Source organism: Diaporthe batatas, assembly GCF_019321695.1.
Source record: "Diaporthe batatas strain CRI 302-4 chromosome Unknown Contig00003, whole genome shotgun sequence".
Lineage (NCBI taxonomy): Eukaryota > Fungi > Ascomycota > Sordariomycetes > Diaporthales > Diaporthaceae > Diaporthe > Diaporthe batatas.
Genome location: NW_025408550.1, coordinates 96,000 through 113,534, shown reverse-complemented (window position 1 = coordinate 113,534; position 17,535 = coordinate 96,000). Strand labels below are relative to the sequence as shown.

Sequence of the window (17,535 nt, the reverse complement as noted above, 5' to 3'; positions counted from 1 at the left end):
AAGGTGAGGTGGGGTGAGTCTAAAGTGAGCTTTACTAAATTTCATGCGTGTTGGGGAGCCGGTAGCCTAGATCTTAGGCTAGGTTAGAAGGCTAATAATTTATAACTATATCTAGTCTGCTTTCTAGCTACCCTTTACTTTCTCACTGAGAGTGCTGCACCTACGCTACGCCCACGAGCCAGTCCCACCGCGCGCTGTTCTAAGGTAGATAATATTTTCGATGGTAGCAGTTCCTAACGCCTAGGGTCCTTCAGCAGACGATACACCCCTATTATTCCTAACAAATCTCCAGAATGAGGTATCTACCGACAATCACTCTTTAGGCGTTGTTCTTAATCCGTATAAGACACTTGGATCGCCCAGAAGCGCCCTATGCCTGGAGATTGTTTTTCTCCATACCTCACATGTACAGCCTTGTACTTCAACTGAAAGTTTTCGTGTGGTGATAACCTTCTCATATTGATCATATTTCTATAAGATGAAAACGAGCGTGACTGTACCTCAGTAGGAATTCAACAGTAAACATGACCAAGTCTCTCCCGTACTTCAAAGTCAGCCCTGCTGACGTGTGTTCAACTGCCATCCCTTGATGTCCCCTTCGTAGCTTCTACTCCAGCCCAGCTGAAACGACCGAGACCATGCCCGCCAACGAGCTCTCTCTTCTCAGGCTTGATCGAAGAATAGCAAGCAGAGCACTTACACTGAGCCGCTATGAAGCCTGTCGCCCCATCTCTTGCACTCTAGCTGCAACAGCAGGTGGAACTGGCAGACGTTGTGCGGCTGCCTGTACCTGAGGACCTTCGCCTTGAGCCCTGATGTTTGAGATGGCAATGCTTTGCGCCTCCACGTCCCGGGGGTTAGCTGGCTTCCTCTGACCCGTGTTTGGTGTGACACACTAACCAGGGGTTTGTACGTAAATGGGCCTGGATTTGCATCCTCTGGAGAGGGGCCGGAGTTCTGCAGCCTTCTTGGACCTATTTCCGGATGTTTCCAGTTTGATTGGTTATCGCAGACCAACAGCACAACGCCGCAGGGCTGTTGGGATCATCAGACATTTAGCGGGGGCTGTGACATCATACCTGCTCAAGCTGCCTTCAGCTTCCCTAGATATGAACTTACCAGGGGCCTTTTCAGTCGACATTCCGCTGGGGCTCTATTAGTTACCCTTCAAATCTCAAAGTTCTGCATTCTATGTACCCTAGGGTAAGCTCTGCCCTAGCACCAAGGACAATGGAGGACCATTCGAACGCGCAGCAGATCCGCATGGTGATACAACAGCGGGTTGAAACATACAACGTTCTCTTCCTCGATCGCATGACGCCGCTCTTGAAGAAGGAGGTTCGCCATGCGGTCAAAGTTCACACAGAAATTCTCAACCTTGCAACGCCCAAGACTTCAAAGCGCAGCCATGTGCTGGACCAACTCGGGGACCTTGACACATTACATGACCACCTCACGGAACACTGGGCCAAGGTCCACGGGGACCTTGTCCTCCGATCTTCTCTCTTAACGGACATAGCACTGTTTCAAGTGTTCCTCGCTGAGAAACTGTTGCAGGACTACACTGGAAAGTTGTTCGAGCCCACCCCCTGGGCTTTGAACCAAGCCAGCCTAGTTGAGCTGCACTCTACTGGTGCGGCCGACAGTGGTAGAACAAATGCAGATGCTGCGTACGACCGTCACATCGACTTTCCGCTACAAGAGATGATGCTAGACCCAGGCCACGCCGCGGAAAAGCTCAGAACACTCACAAGGCAACCAAAACATCCCGGGGGCGATATTCAACAACTGATCGACCAATGCGACTGGCACAGCTTGGCCACCACTTTGGTCAACGACCGGGCGCTTGCTGCCGAGCTCTTTCAGCAAGCGCCTATAGATCCGGACGCTTTTGACGCCAATACGAGCAAGAAGGTCTTGCGAGGGATGGATCAGATAGCAGCCAAGTATTTCACAGAGCTTGCATCCCCTTCCAATTACACACCCAGCAGGCTCGCCATCCAGAGATCAGCCAAGCGATCCTCGGGCGCTGCAGATACTATGTCACCGGACGTTGTGTCGTACGCCGAAGAACCATCCTTGGTAGCTAGCGCAAAAGAAATTTACGGCAGGCTCGCCAACGGTCTCGGTCTAAGCGGGATGAGTTCCAACCTCAGATCCCTCGCCCATAATCCCTCTTCTATTAGCCTAGACGAAAAGGCTCGCCTTTTCGACGACAGAAAGAAGACGGAATGATGTTGAAGCTTAATGGGGAGGCAGAAGAGCTGATCTGTCTCGGGATGAAATGTGCGTCCCATAGCTGACTGGTACCTGCGGCATCTGAACATTGGCATAATTGCAGCACAATGACCGCTTACAGTTGTTGGGTAGCTCGGCGAGCAGCTCACCTGGCGAATCGACAAGATGGCCATGCTTGTAACGAAAGCCATCCTCTGGCTCGCCGATGTCATCATAAGCCAATCTATTCAGTCAATAGCTTAGGAAATAAGATCAAGCCTGCCCATGTCCGTCTCAATACCCGAGGGATAGACTTGTCATTAGATCCTCTTACTCTCCCCTTACGGAAGAAATCCTTGGCGGCATTGCACGGTGGCATGGTTAGGGCTGTATGGGATGTGACGGCTGGGCGTCGAGAAGAGGAGATGCGGTTCTTTGGAGCTAGTAAGTAGAAACACGAGGAGGCGGTCGATACACTGAGGGACACAACAGGCGCAAATTCACAAACGACTAGCGACACGCTTGGCCAGCTGGCAACATCAATTTATGTGGCAGGTATTTTCAAAGAGTGCGTTGTGGCCACGGTATGATAACCGAATGTATTCTTGACCGAGTTTTGAGAGATAAAATGATCACTTAAGTATTTCGAGGATCCTAGACATGTGCTATTAGGCTATATGCGACATGCACTTTTCTTTTAAAAGATATTAAGGTCATCGAGGTAATATTAAGAGATTAAATGTACCTAAGCCTGTGAATAAGAGCAGAGACGTAAGTAGAACAACACATGGAGTGTGACAATAATGTAGATGAAACTTTTATTAGGACAATCTACCACCAAAAGCCGGCCTCGAGATTTAGGACCACGCCTTGTTTAACACTAGGTCTTGAGTGTTTATTACTATATGAAGGCACTACGTGTAGCTTCGGCTGCATACGGAATAGAAACAGTGTTAGTTAAATTAGAATGCACACCGGAGAAGGTAATTAACGCAGAACGGAACAAATGTTTATTTGCCACAAGATGTTTGAAAATCCGGGCCCTGAAGCAATGACAGCGGCACATGCAGAGGGCCGCCGTGCCACCGGGCGGGCACCCGCGGACATCTATCTGGTGGAGCCGCGCGGATATCTGGTGGAGCCGCGAACAGCCCCAGGATTCCTTCCCGGGGACTCTCCCCTGCCGTCACCTGTTGTCGCTGGCAAGGAGGCTTGAAATGCCAGGCGGTAGGAGATCAGTTGTACACGAAACGGAGGTTGAGGAAAACACCTGCGGTCCGTCGGGTCAGGTTTGTCAGCATGTATGCGATGCACATCATCGGCGCCGGAGCAACTTGAGGGATGTAGAAATCAAGGACATCTGGAGGATACTCGTCTAACCTGTTAGATACTCACACAGCTTTTCTAAGTAATAACAGGTCCTACTTAATTAAGGGCCATTATTACCCCAAGAGGTACTTGATCTTCATAGTGTCAAGAAATAAAAAGGAGGCAGATTAGTCCCGAGGTCCTCTCAGCTCGTATTAAACATACCAGCCCTAGTCACAGCCCTGTACTACGGTTTATAGCTTCACCCCATTGTCCTACCCCGGATAAGTACTGAAGTAATTTGTTAGGTTTTAATAGAATTAAAAGCAGTCCCTTAAATTTGGTAGGTTTGGTAGGCCTGCTAGTAGTTCGGTCGGGGGCTATCAATTAATGTACTTAGTCAGAAATGATAGTGTAGATATCTCAAATCGTTTTTACTTGCACTAGCCTTTTGCTCCCAGGAGCAAATAAAAATCACAAACTCGATGCCGATCGGTTCGAGGTGCAATAGTCCTACCTTTACAGCGAGTTTATCTCAAATATTTAAATACCCTTAACCAGGCCTACAGCCTAACCGTTACTTACATAATATATAAGTATAGACTCCCCACCCATTCTAAATAGAGAGTTTACATATATAAATTATTTATACTACTAAATACCCTAATACTAAAATAAAAATATATATAACTTAATATAAACTCCCTACCTATTTTAAATAGGGACTCTACACCTTATAGTAATTTTATAATTAAATTAATTATTAAGTAATATTTAAATATAAATAAAAAATATTTAAAATTAAAATATAAAAAATTTAAAATAAAATATAGAGTTTATATATATATTAAAATAATAACTTTATATTACTTATAAATAATATTATAATAAATAAATTTAATCTTAATTAAAAAGTCTCTTAAAATATAAAATTAATTTAATATTCTTATAATATACTTTTAAAATTATAAAATAATTATTTAATAAATTTAAATATACTTATTTAAAAATAAAATAAAGTATAAAATATAGTCTATTTAACTATTTATATTTATTTTATTAATTATAATATTTATAAATCTTATTTTTATAAAAGATTATTTATTATTAAAATAAACTTATCTATTAATATTTTTATTATAATACTTAAATATAAATAAATATAAATATATTTATAAATATATAATTTATAAACTTTTATAACCCCTTATAAAATCTTATTTAATAAAGCTATAAATATAATTAAAAATATAACTAACTATTCTCTAACCTATAATAGTTAAATAAAAACTATAATTATATTATTAAAAGGTTAAAATATTATATTAATTACTATTATTAAGTATAGAAAAGTGTATTTTAATATATATTTATAAAACTATAAAATAAAATTATAATTTATTTTATACCCCTTATTAAACTTAAAAGAATAAATTAAGAATATTATATTTAATATAGTTAGTTTATACCTATTTAAGTTAATATAAACTTATATTTAAAGGTATATATAACTATTATTTTATATTATAAACTCCTATTTATTATAAATAAAAATCTATTATTTTAAATATTATTTATATTTAAATAAAATCTAATTATATAAAGGAAAATAAACTATAAAGAGTATATTTATATTATAATAAGTTTTAAATAAATATTAAATACTTACTTTTAAAACTTTATTATAACCTATTATTTAATAGTATAATTAATACTATAATTATTAATAAAGTATATATAATTATTATATAAAAAAGGAGTTTTAACTACCTTTTCCTTATCTATTAAATTAAACTACTAATATTATAATTAATATCTTTATTTATATATATAGCTATATTTAATTAGATTAATTAAAATTATATTTTTAAATATATAAAGTTAAATATTAATAATATTAAAATAATTTATATTTTAGTTAATTAATTTAAGTTATTAATTATTATATAACCTTTTTCTATAAATATTTATTTAATTTTATATATTTATATTTCTTATTTAATAATATAAATTTTATTAATTTTATAGTTATAATTAAAACTCTTATTTATATTAATAATAAGAATTTATTCCTTTAGATTTAAACTTTTTAATTAAATACCTTAAGGAAAAATATAGTTTTTAAAATAAATAGGTTATAAACTTTATAAAATAGTTTAATATAAATATTTAAAAGTTAAACTAAAATTTAATATTTAAAAATATAAAAGTTACATTTTAAATATTATATTATACTATTAATTATATTATTTAATATTAAATTTAATATTAGTAATATTAAAATTATTATATAGTTTAACCTATTATAAAATCCTAATATTTTAGACTTATAGTAATATAATAGATATAATATAAAGAAAATATTTAAATAAAAATAATTTATAATTTTTACCTTTTACTATTAATTTAACTATTTAGGTATAGATAGAATATAGCCTTAATTATTAATAGAACCTTTACTTTTAAAGTTTATTTAAAAGTTAAATACTTATTAACCTATATAATTTAATTATTTTATAAAATAATACTTTTAAAGGATAATATAGTTATTAAATAAATAAGTTATAAAATAAATAATATAAAAATTAATATTAATATAATTTTAAAAGTTAATAATATATTTAAAAAGCTATAAATATTTTAAGTTAAATAAAAATAAATAAAATAAGGCTATATTATTATAAAATATATAGAATATTTAACTTAAAAGTAATTACTATTTAAGATTAATAAATAAGGAAAATTAAATTTAAAATATAAGATATTCTTAAATATTAAATACTTTTAGGTTTATATTATAAATTACTTTTAAGAACCTAATAGTATAGATTTTAAATATAAAAGATTTATAAATTTAAAACTTTATTATAATAATAAAATATATTAAAATAATAATATAATATTTAAAATATTATTATTTAATCTTTATATATTTTTCAATAATAAAAGTTATATATAAATATTTTAAATAATATAACTTTTAAGTTATTTTTAATATAGTATATTAAAAGGTTTAATATCTTATATTAATATTAATTTATTACTTTATATTTATTAATAGAATATTTATAGAAAATAAAGTTTAATATATAATTAATTATTTATATTATAAAGTTAAAAATAAAAAGGTAATTTAAATAAATTATATTAAATATAAATAGCCTTAAATAACTTATAAAAGAGTTTAAATTTTAAAAATAAAATTCCTTAATAAAAGGTAATAAACTATTTAATTTACTATAAAATTAGGTATTAATAGTTTAAAAAGGCTAATATTATTTAAAAGGATAGATTAGGAAGAATAAATTAAAAGTATTATATAATAAAGAAGCTAGCTAGAAGTAATTCTAATAAATAATTAGTATAAGTAAATAAATAATATTTAAATAAAGCTTAATTATTAATTTAATTAAAGGCTTTATTTAAATAATATAAACTTTTACTTTAATATAATAGAGAGTTTATACTATTTAATATTATACCTAAAATATTAAAAGTACTACTTATAAATATAATATTTTTAAAATAGTTACTAATAATAATAATAGTAATAATAGTAATAATAATAATAATTATAATAATAATAATATATTTATATAATATTTTTTATATTTTATTTTATAAATTTAAATTAATATTTTTAAATAATATTTAATAATTTTAAAATTATAAGGAAATGGTAGTAAAGAAGGTAGTAAAGTAAATAGTAGTAATCTTAATATATAATTCTTTTATAATATATAATATTAAAATTAATTAGTAAACTCCTTATTTATTTTAATAAAAGTTTATTAATTAAATTAAAGGATATATATTATATTAATTTCTTTATTTTTATTAACTTTTACTAACTTAATTTATAATATTTATATAGATTATATTAAGATATATATTTTTATTATTAAAGAATATTACTTTATAGTAATCTAAATAATTAATAAGTTAAGAAATTATTAGATTTACTAGTATTTAATATATTTATTAATAATAACTATTATTATATAAAAGTATAACTTTTATATTAAATAATACCTTTAATATATTATTTATTAATAAAATTTAATTAAAGCTTTTATTTAGGTTATTAGTAATATATTTAGTTTAATATATAGTAAATACTAGTTTTAATATAGTCTTTAATAGGATTATATAAAGACTCTAATTATTAAAACTATTTTTAATAATAAAAGGTATTTATATAAATTATATATATAATAATTAAAATAAAGTTTATTTCTTTTATAATATATTATAGCCTATCTAGTCTATTTAACTTTCTATTTTAAATTAAAAGATATTTAATATAAAAGGAAATAAAAAAGTAATATAATTATAGGTATTAATAATAAGCTTATTAAACTAATATTATCTTTAACCCTTTCTTTTAGTTTTAATAACCTACTACTTTTAAATAATAAAAATTAAAAGCCTTTATTAAATATAAATAGTAAGGAAGCTATAAATATAAATAAAAATAAAAGCTATTTAAATTTAATACCTTAATATTTAAAAGGAGAAAAAGAGTTCTCTTTTTTCTTTTTAAGAAAATAGGCAAAACTTAATAGATAGACTACCTATTTTACTAAACATTACAGTCTCTAATATATAAAAACACTTATAAAAATACTTATTAAAGCACCCTAAAGCTACTAGCTAACTATATAAAATTATTATTTTTATTATTAAATAAAGCTTTAAATATATATATAAGATAAGTAAAGTAATTTATTTTATTTATATTATTCATAAACTATTACTCTATAAAGCTAAATAAAAAAGAAAATATTAAGTTAATAAATAGATTATCTTTTTTCTTAAGTAAGAATTAGGGCCTTATATTTTAATCTTTATATATTTATATACTATTTTACTATTTTAATATTAAAGAGTTAGGGTATTAAGTATTATATATAGATAGTTTAACTCTATTAAATAATAATAGCTATTTAAAAAGAATTTAACTAAAATCTTATTAAATAGTTATAGTTATTATAATATTTAACTTATTAAGTATATAAAGACTATATAAGGATACTTTAAGACTATATTATTAATAAAAGGGAATAACTAAGTATTTATATTAAAATTATTATTAAAGAGGAGTTAAAATAAAGTTTAATTATTATTAAAAGATAAAAATTTATTCTTATTATAATTATACTATCTATATCCTAAATAGATATTTAATACTTATATAAGAGTAAAAGAAGTAGGATTAGTTTTTCTTTTAATATTATTTTAATTTATAACCTTTAAGTTATAAACTTAAATAATTAAAGGTTATAATAGATTTTAAAATTTATTATCTCCTATTATACTTACTATACTATAATAGATATTTTTAATAAATTATATAACTACCTACTTTATTAATTAATATTATATAGTTATTTAATTTAATCCTTATCCCTATCTTAATATAATCTATTAATTTAAATAACCTATTAAAATAAAGAGTAATAAGTAAATATAGGATTTTAAATTAAATAAAAATAAATTAAATAGTTAAATAATATAATAGTAATATATTTTATATAAAGGGTTTAACCTCTAATTTATTTATTATTTTATTTTATAAGTAGAGATATTTATAAGATGGAATTTAAAATTATATTAGGAGTTTTAAATTTAACCCTTAGTTTAATTAAACTTACTTTTTTTTTTAAAAGGTAGACTACCTACTTAAATTTAATAAAGAGTTTATAACTTATATTAACTATATTTTATACCCTTTTATTTAATATAGTTAGTAATTTTAAATAGTAGACTCTTTATTTAATTTTAATAAAAGTTTATATTTTAATTTATTAAAGGTTTTATAATATAGAAAACTACTTTATTTATTTATTATTAAATTATATATATAAATATTCTATATATTATTATAATTTATTATATATAAATAATTACTATTATTAATAATATTTAAAAGCTCTTTTATTTAGTTCCTCCTTCCTAAAAGTAAGTACCTTTAATATAATATTATTTAACTTTAACTTTAAATATATTTTATTTTATTTATTTAGTTAATTAAATAATATTTTTATTTTTAATTATATATTTAAAAGTTAAACTTTTATAATTTAATACTTATTTAAATATATTATTAAAAATAACTTTTAGTTATATTAAAAGATATTATTTATTAAGTTATTTAATATATAAGCTTTTTTATAATATTAATTAAAGAATTACTTAATAGCTTTTAAATAGCTACTATTTATAAGCTATACTATATAAATTAAATAAAAGTTAATTAAATATTATATATTAAGTTTTATTATATTTAATATTATTAATATAATTATAGTTAATATATTTATTAGTTTAGTTAATAAGCTTAAATTTATACTTAATAGTAATATACTTAACTATATTAGTTTTAAGAATATTATTTTAAACTTATTATTTAAGTATAATCTCTTTATTTAAGAGCTATATTATATTAAGTATTTCTAATTTATAATTATATAACTTACTTTTTAAAAGAATATTAATAGTTAAGTTATAATATTATAAATTAATTTATAATTACTTTATTAGTTTATTTTATTAAAATTAATAGTATTTTAATATATTATATATATTAATATTAACTATAAACTTTAATATTAATAATATTTTTATCTTTATAATTATTAATCTACCCTTTTATATTAAAGATTAAAATTTAAATTTTACTTAAAGTTTTATTTAAAATAATATTAAAATATCCTTTATAATTTTATAAAATTTATAATAATTAAACTTAAATTTATCTTTTAATTATTAAGTTATATATAAATAAATTATAAATAATTAAAATAATAAATTAGATATTTAAGCTATAATAAGAAAATAGTATAACTTTATAATATTTAATGTTTTTTATTAATAGATTTAATTTAAGTTAAAGTTTAAATATTATAAAGTATTATAGTTTTAAATTTAATTATTAAGTCTTTAATATTATAATAGTTTTAAAAGAGTAATTTAATATAGTTAAACTTAATATAAAAGTTAATAGGAAAGGCCTTTATTTATTAATATTTTTATATATATTTTATAATTTTTATTAATTATTTTTAATATAGTATATATAGTTAATAGTTTTATAATTATTATAAATTAAAAGATATATTTTATAAAGAATTTATTATTAAAGTATAAATATTTTTAAATAATTTATTATAGATATTATATATATTTAATATTTTTATTTTTATTTTTATAGATTACTTTTATTTAGAAGAATAGTATATAGTAGAAGTATATATTTATATAGTTAATAATAAGGAGCCTTAATATTAGATTTTTCCTTTTATTTAAAGAGCTTATAAATAAAGCTTAAAATAAATTATATTAATATTTAATTAAAGTTAGTTAGATACTATAAAAGGTACTATTAAATTATAATTATAATAAATTTATATTATAAGTTAAAGTTTATTTATTAAATATAATTACTCTACTATTTAAATATATTAAAGTAAATAATAGTTATAAAGTTAATAAAGTAATTTTATTTATTATTTATAAAGTTTTAAATTTTATTAAAATAGTTAAAATTATTATATTAAATAACTATTTTTAAATTATATATATAATAATAGAGGTTATATTTAATTATTTTTAGATATAATTTAATATTTTATATATAATTTAATATAAAAATAAATATTAAAATTTATAAATATTAATAATTAAATATTTATTTATAGTAAATATTAAATTTAAATATAATAGACTTTTATTTAATATTAGTAGGAAGTTTACTATATATTAAAAATATTTTTATTTTATTTATAATTTAATAGTACTTTTAATATAAGATAGAAAAATAGATATTTATATTTATATTTATTAATTAAAGCTTTAAAATAGTAGACTTTTATTAATATAAAGTAGAGAGTTTATATAAAAGAAACTTATTAGTAAAAGTATTAATAATTTATATATTTATATTATTTAAAATAAAATATAACTTTATAACCTTTTAAATAGAAGAGTTGTTTTTATATATAAAGTTATATATTAAATAGAAATAATTATAACTATTTATACTTTTTATTTTTATTAATAGCTAGATTTTAAATAGTTTAATATTTAGTTTATTAATTTTAAAGGAATTATAATAGAAAAATAATAAGTATTAATATATTCTCTTTTAAGTTTATTTATATATACTTAATATTATATTATAAATATTTAGTATTAATAGTTAATTTAATTAATTATTTTATATTTTTATATAGTTTAAAGAGTTAATTATTTTTAAATAAATTAAACTTTAAAATAGATTTTTTTAAAAGTAACTATTTTTTTATTATTATAATAGAATTATTAATTATATTAATATTAAGTTTATAAATAGTAATATTTATTAATTTAAAAGAATTATAAATAATTAAATTATTTAATATATTAATAAGGATATATTTATAGTATAGTTTATATATTTATTTAATTAAAAGTTTTAAAAGTTATATATTTAATTTTATTTCCTTTTATTCTTATATATATTTTAATATAGCTTTTTTATAATTTTATATTTAAAAATAATATTTTTAAAGATATTATTATAAAATCTAATTAATTTTTATTATTTACTTTTTTATTATTATTAAATTTACTTTTAATAAAGTTTAAAGGGTAGTTATTATATATAGGATTTAAAGTTAAAGTTTAGTTATATAATATTTTTAATATTATTTTAATATTATTATAACTTTAATTAGTTAATTAACTTAATATAAAAGTTTAATATACTTAAAGGAAGATTTAATAATTTAAATATATTATTATATAAGTAGTTATATTAAAAGGGTATTAATTACTATTAACTTATATTAAATATAATATAATTTAAATTATTTTAATAATTATTAAAATATAAATTAATTATATTTTTAATATATATAAATATATATATAATAATATTAATATTAAAATAATTATTATATTTATATAATTTTAAAAATAATAATATTTATTAATAAATAGTAATATTAATAATAATATAAATAAATTAAGGTTTACTTAAATTTATTTTTTTATTTTATTATAACTATAATTCTATTTTAATTATAAACCTTTATTACCTACTTCTTATTCCTTACTTTTTAACTATATTTATATAAGGCTTAATAGTTACTAATATTTTTAGGGGTAGACTCCCTACCTAGAATAAATAGGGAGTTTGCGCTAAAAGATGCGGGCTTAAGGAGGTCTGTGTGTTAGAGATAACAGTGAGTGAGCATTCGGCAAGTCACTGCAAGTCACAGATCGCGGCGGCCGCGGGATGCGAGGCGTCTACGGAGCACCACAGTAGTGGATGTTCGTTTGGGTGTTGTGGACAAAATGTGGGGGGGGACAAAAGGCCTCGTTCGACTCCGAGTCCTGCGATAGGAAATTACACATCCTTGGCGTTCCTTTTTTATTGACCAAGGTCTTCCTGAAGTGAGCTGTCAGAGCAGGCTCGGACTCGGAGGAGCTGTACAGGCGCCCCGAAGTGCCGGGACTGCCGGAGGACCGGGGCTGGTTTTGGGGCCTCGGGACTGCGAGGGAGTCTGCGTACTGCGTACTGCGTGCTCCGTGCTCCGTGACCTGCTGACGATCGCGCTGCTGTATCACGAGTGACGCAGCAATGCATGCCCCGGGGTGCCCCTGGGTTACCCGCGCTGAGAGACACTAGATCTGGTTGGTGCTGACATGCTGCGTATAATATCCTATTGGATCTGTATGATTTCCTTTTCAACCCACTTTCGACGTAAGCAGCAAGTAACACGATGAAAAGCACTAGAACCAGGCCCCATCCTATTGAATCAATGCTACGCCCGCCTTGCAAGGTCCCGACTCCATCTACTGATTGATGGTTCCAAAATTACGACAACCTTCCCTCCCGCTTGCCACGCCCTTTAAGCTTTTTGGGGATAGGGCGTTTCAATGGCACTTGATCCTGGTCGCGGCCGCGGGCTCCCCCCTCTTCCTCTCTGCCTCTTCAAACACTACACAGACACCGGCAGGGGTCGGTCTGAATATTCTGCCGCCCCTCCGCTTCTCCGTGCCAGTGGTGCAACTCCAAACTTCACATGCATGGTCAACGCAACGTCTTCTAAAGTCCCGCACCTCCCCTCGACGACGTCTTGATATAAGCTGGACTTCACCTGCCTCAAGCCGATTCAAGTTTGTCGATTGACCATTTCACCCGCCTCAGGTTGCTCAAGCGCCTGTATTATCCGACCGGCCTACTTTCCGCGTCACACTTGGTCGAGAACTTCTCGCTTGGGCCCTTTTCTGCCGCCGTCACCATGGCAAATACTTCTGTTGTCGCAGCGCTGTTGGTCGGCGTGAGCTATGTCATCTTTCGACTGCTCAACAAGGTCGTTGAGTCGCGCAGGAGGACGGCGGAGGCCCACCGGTTGGGTTGCAAGGACCCGCCGCTTGAGCCTAATCGTTGGCCATTTGGAATACACAACGTCATGAAAGCCATGAAAGCCGACAAGGCGAAACTGTTCCTAGAATGGATAGGGGAGCGTCATGCCGCGATGGGCGTTAACACCTGTGAGTTAAGCAGATGGGCGCGTCTTGTGGCTTTGCGTCTGCGCGGCGAGTGATGACGGGGAAGACCGTGACGATTTCTTGACCACCGTCCAAAAAAGGTGGCATGTTTTAATACTGACTGCGACTGCCTCATAGGGAGGTACTCCTTGTTTGGGCTAACCAACGTCTTCACGACGGACCCAAAAAATGTTCAGGCGATTCTGGCGAATAACTTCGGGACCTTTGACCTCGGTCCGCAGCGGGAGGGCATGTTCTGGCCGCTTCTCGGCAGTGGCATTTTCACCCAGAGCGCCAAGGAGTGGAAGCACTCCCGTGAGCTCATGCGGCCGCAGTTCACCCGCGACCAGGTGAGCGATCTGGATCTAGAAGAACTGCACCTGCAGAACATGGTCAGCGCGCTGCGTGACAGGATACAGCCCGATGGCTGGACAAACATGGTCGACCTGCAGGTTCTCTTCTTCCGCCTTACGCTCGATTCTGCGACCGAGTTCCTGCTCGGAGAGTCGGCCGACTCTCAGCTCCAGCACATCCCCGGCTACGGCAAGGAACGCAACTCCGCAGAGGATATTCACAACATCGACTTTGCCTTTCATTTTGACAGGGGCCAAGTTGGACTCGCCACACGCACTCACCTAGGCCCCATGTACTGGCTCTACACCTCGTCCAAATTTCGCGAGTCGGTAAGGGAGTGTAACAAGTTCATCGACTATTATGTCAAGCGTGCTCTCGTTAAGGACTTGCGCGAGAAGGGCTCCGAGAAGGATGGCAAGAAGAAGAAGTATGTCTTCCTGGATGCCATAGCGGAGAAGACTCAGGATCCCATCGAGCTCCGATCGCAGTTGTTGAACATCCTCCTCGCGGGCCGCGACACCACCGCCTCGTTGCTGGGCTGGCTGTTCCACCTGCTTGCCAAGGACCCAGCCCGCTACAAGAAGCTGCGCGACACCATTGTTGAAGAGTTCGGGACTTTCTCCAACCCAAAGGAGATCACCTTTGCCGGCCTCAAGGGCTGCCAATACCTGCAGCACTGCAACAACGAGACGTTGCGCCTCTACCCCGTCGTGCCCATCAATAGCCGCTGGGCCTACAATGACTCCGTATTGCCCACTGGAGGCGGGCCCAACGGCACTGACCCGGTGTTTGTGCCAAAAAACACCGCCGTCGACTACTGTGTCTATCTAACGCACCGCCGCAAGGACATTTGGGGCCCTGACGCGGATGAGTTCAGGCCTGAGCGATGGGAGGGCCGCAAGGTCGGCTGGGAGTTCCTGCCGTTCAACGGCGGGCCTAGAATATGCCTTGGGCAGCAATTCGCCCTCGCTGAGTCGAGCTACGTGACCGTGAGGCTGCTGCAGCGGTTCGACGCGCTCGAGAGCATGGAGCGGGACCCCGTGGCCAGGCAGCACCTGACACTGACGAGCTGCAAAGCCTATGGCGTTAACGTCAGGATGCATGCGGCCGCTCAATCTTGAACCTACAAGAACTCGAGACTGAGGACTGAGACCGGTTAAGCACTTATGCGGTATTGCAGTTTGTGATTGTCTTGATAGAGCATTAGTAACTTGGGTCGGCGTTCAGTGGGTTTTCAGACACCTATGTATTTATCTTGGTGATTGTAATTAATAGCTTTGTATACCTAGGTACTCAGCGATATCTCTCTGCTCCAGGGGGGGGGGCGCTCCATAAAAATACAACCAACAGTTTCCATGGATATAACTTCTTCCGAACAACTATTTCGTGCGGCCCCCGTATTCACACGCAGTTCTTGATGACAGGGCCGCCTGCGTCACTAAATGCCAGCCACGCCTTGATTTTTCAAAAGAAAACTTTTTTTCCCGGCGCACATGGTGCTTGATTGTCATCTGCCTGGTTAACCTATTGGTAGCGGGCTGTCTCACAGGTGGTTATCCCATTTCATGTGGGGCGGGGGGCGGCCCGGAGGTGCGTGATGTAGAGGCTCCAGCCGCGTAATAGCGGATCCTCGAACAAGTACATCGCACGTCTACCCTGATCTGATGATAAGTAGGCTGATCTTCCAACAGGTGTTATCGGTTAACATGTGGGAATACGTTTTGCCGCAAATGTGTAGGAAGGATGGTGTCTAGCCGCTGACAATCCTCCGTTGTGGAACATTACTCGAATTTCTCGTGACCATGGCGTGATGTCACGGCGGATGTGGATGAACAGGGCGCATTTGTGGATCTACTTCCCACCAGATAGTATGCGTGACGACAACAATGTGGCTGTAAAAAGAGTACAAACTGCTCAGTAAACGGTATATAAAGGCACAAGATTCCCTGCAATGCCAAAGCGCAAAAGATCTTCAGCCCAGGTACCACAGTCTACTTTCCATTGAGCACTAAATATCACTACGTCACGACTCGCCGACTAAGACACGGTCTTTCAACAAAGAACGAACATCTGCTCTGGACAATATAAGCAGAAACAATCCCTAGTACACATCACAGAGTTGGAAAGAAGAATCTCGGAACTACGACGCATTCGAAATAGCACCGCGACAACATCGCCACAATGCCGCTACCCGAGTTCCTGACGAACACGCCGCTCCACCCGACCTTCGACCGGGACATCCGAGACACGCACCTGATCTATGATTACGACGCCCAGGACGCCAACGGCAACCCAGAAAAGTGGCGTTACGAGCTGTGGTTCTTCTCTGAGAACAGGATCAACTACGCAATCCATGGCGGGCCGATGGCCGGCAGGGTAAACTACCAGACCTGCCAGTACCAGTGCATACGCCCAGGCGAGATCTGGCAGTGCTCATGGCTCGAGTAAGTCTCCCGCAGCGGGGCCCTCAGACCCAAGCAGGCAGTGTGCCGCCGCGACCCACCCCCTTACATAACACACGACTCGGATTGCAGGAGCTAACCCGTATGCGTGCTGGCAGGGAAACCGGGACGGTCTGCTCTCTGGTGTATGACATCAAAAATCAGAAGATTTCGACTTTGATCTCTTTCTCAAAGGGACACTGGGAGCACCCCGTGGAAGCGCACGGCGACAAGAGGACGCCGGAGGACTTTGAGCGCTGGAGGGGTCTCGCGAAGCTTGGTCACCAGGCGGAGAGGTTCATGTTGTCTGAGCAGGCAGACATCTTGGAGGCCTTCAAAGGCGCAGGAAACTTGTTGCCTATCGAGCGGGATGCTGTGACATTATGAGTAAATTTCTTGCTGCGGTTTTTTTCTCAATTGATAATCCGCACTATTCACAGCACTATTAATATCAATAATAATTAAGCAACTGGCCATCAATACGCGCAAAACTTTGTTGTCATGCAAATTACTCGCAGTATAGTTCGGGTATTCAATCCTGGTTCCTCTGACGTTCCTCGTGGGCGAATATGTGTGTGGAAATGCATCTATCAAAGGCCGCTGCGGTCAACAAACTACCTCATATACCAGTTGACCCTGAGAACAACTGTAAATGGCATTTCATCTGGGTCGTTGG

The 17,535-nt window shown here is 31.6% G+C and overlaps 3 protein-coding genes across 3 annotated transcripts; all 3 read left to right on the top strand.

Annotated features, from left to right (window-relative positions):
- The first annotated feature begins 1,146 nt into the window (after positions 1-1,146).
- Positions 1,147-2,443, top strand: KVR01_003570 (uncharacterized protein). Its single transcript, XM_044790821.1, has one exon. It carries the CDS (start codon positions 1,192-1,194, stop codon positions 2,233-2,235), a length of 1,044 nt encoding a protein of 347 aa, XP_044648585.1. The 5' UTR covers positions 1,147-1,191; the 3' UTR covers positions 2,236-2,443.
- Positions 2,444-13,321: 10,878 nt separating this feature from the next.
- KVR01_003412 (uncharacterized protein) lies at positions 13,322-15,738 on the top strand. The gene is made up of 2 exons (XM_044788190.1): positions 13,322-14,067; positions 14,203-15,738. Exons 1-2 carry the CDS (start codon positions 13,815-13,817, stop codon positions 15,537-15,539), a joined length of 1,590 nt encoding a protein of 529 aa, XP_044648427.1. The 5' UTR covers positions 13,322-13,814; the 3' UTR covers positions 15,540-15,738.
- A 664-nt stretch (positions 15,739-16,402) lies between these two features.
- Positions 16,403-17,252, top strand: KVR01_003253 (uncharacterized protein). Its single transcript, XM_044790879.1, has 2 exons — positions 16,403-16,862; positions 16,979-17,252. Exons 1-2 carry the CDS (start codon positions 16,600-16,602, stop codon positions 17,244-17,246), a joined length of 531 nt encoding a protein of 176 aa, XP_044648268.1. The 5' UTR covers positions 16,403-16,599; the 3' UTR covers positions 17,247-17,252.
- Positions 17,253-17,535: the final 283 nt, after the last annotated feature.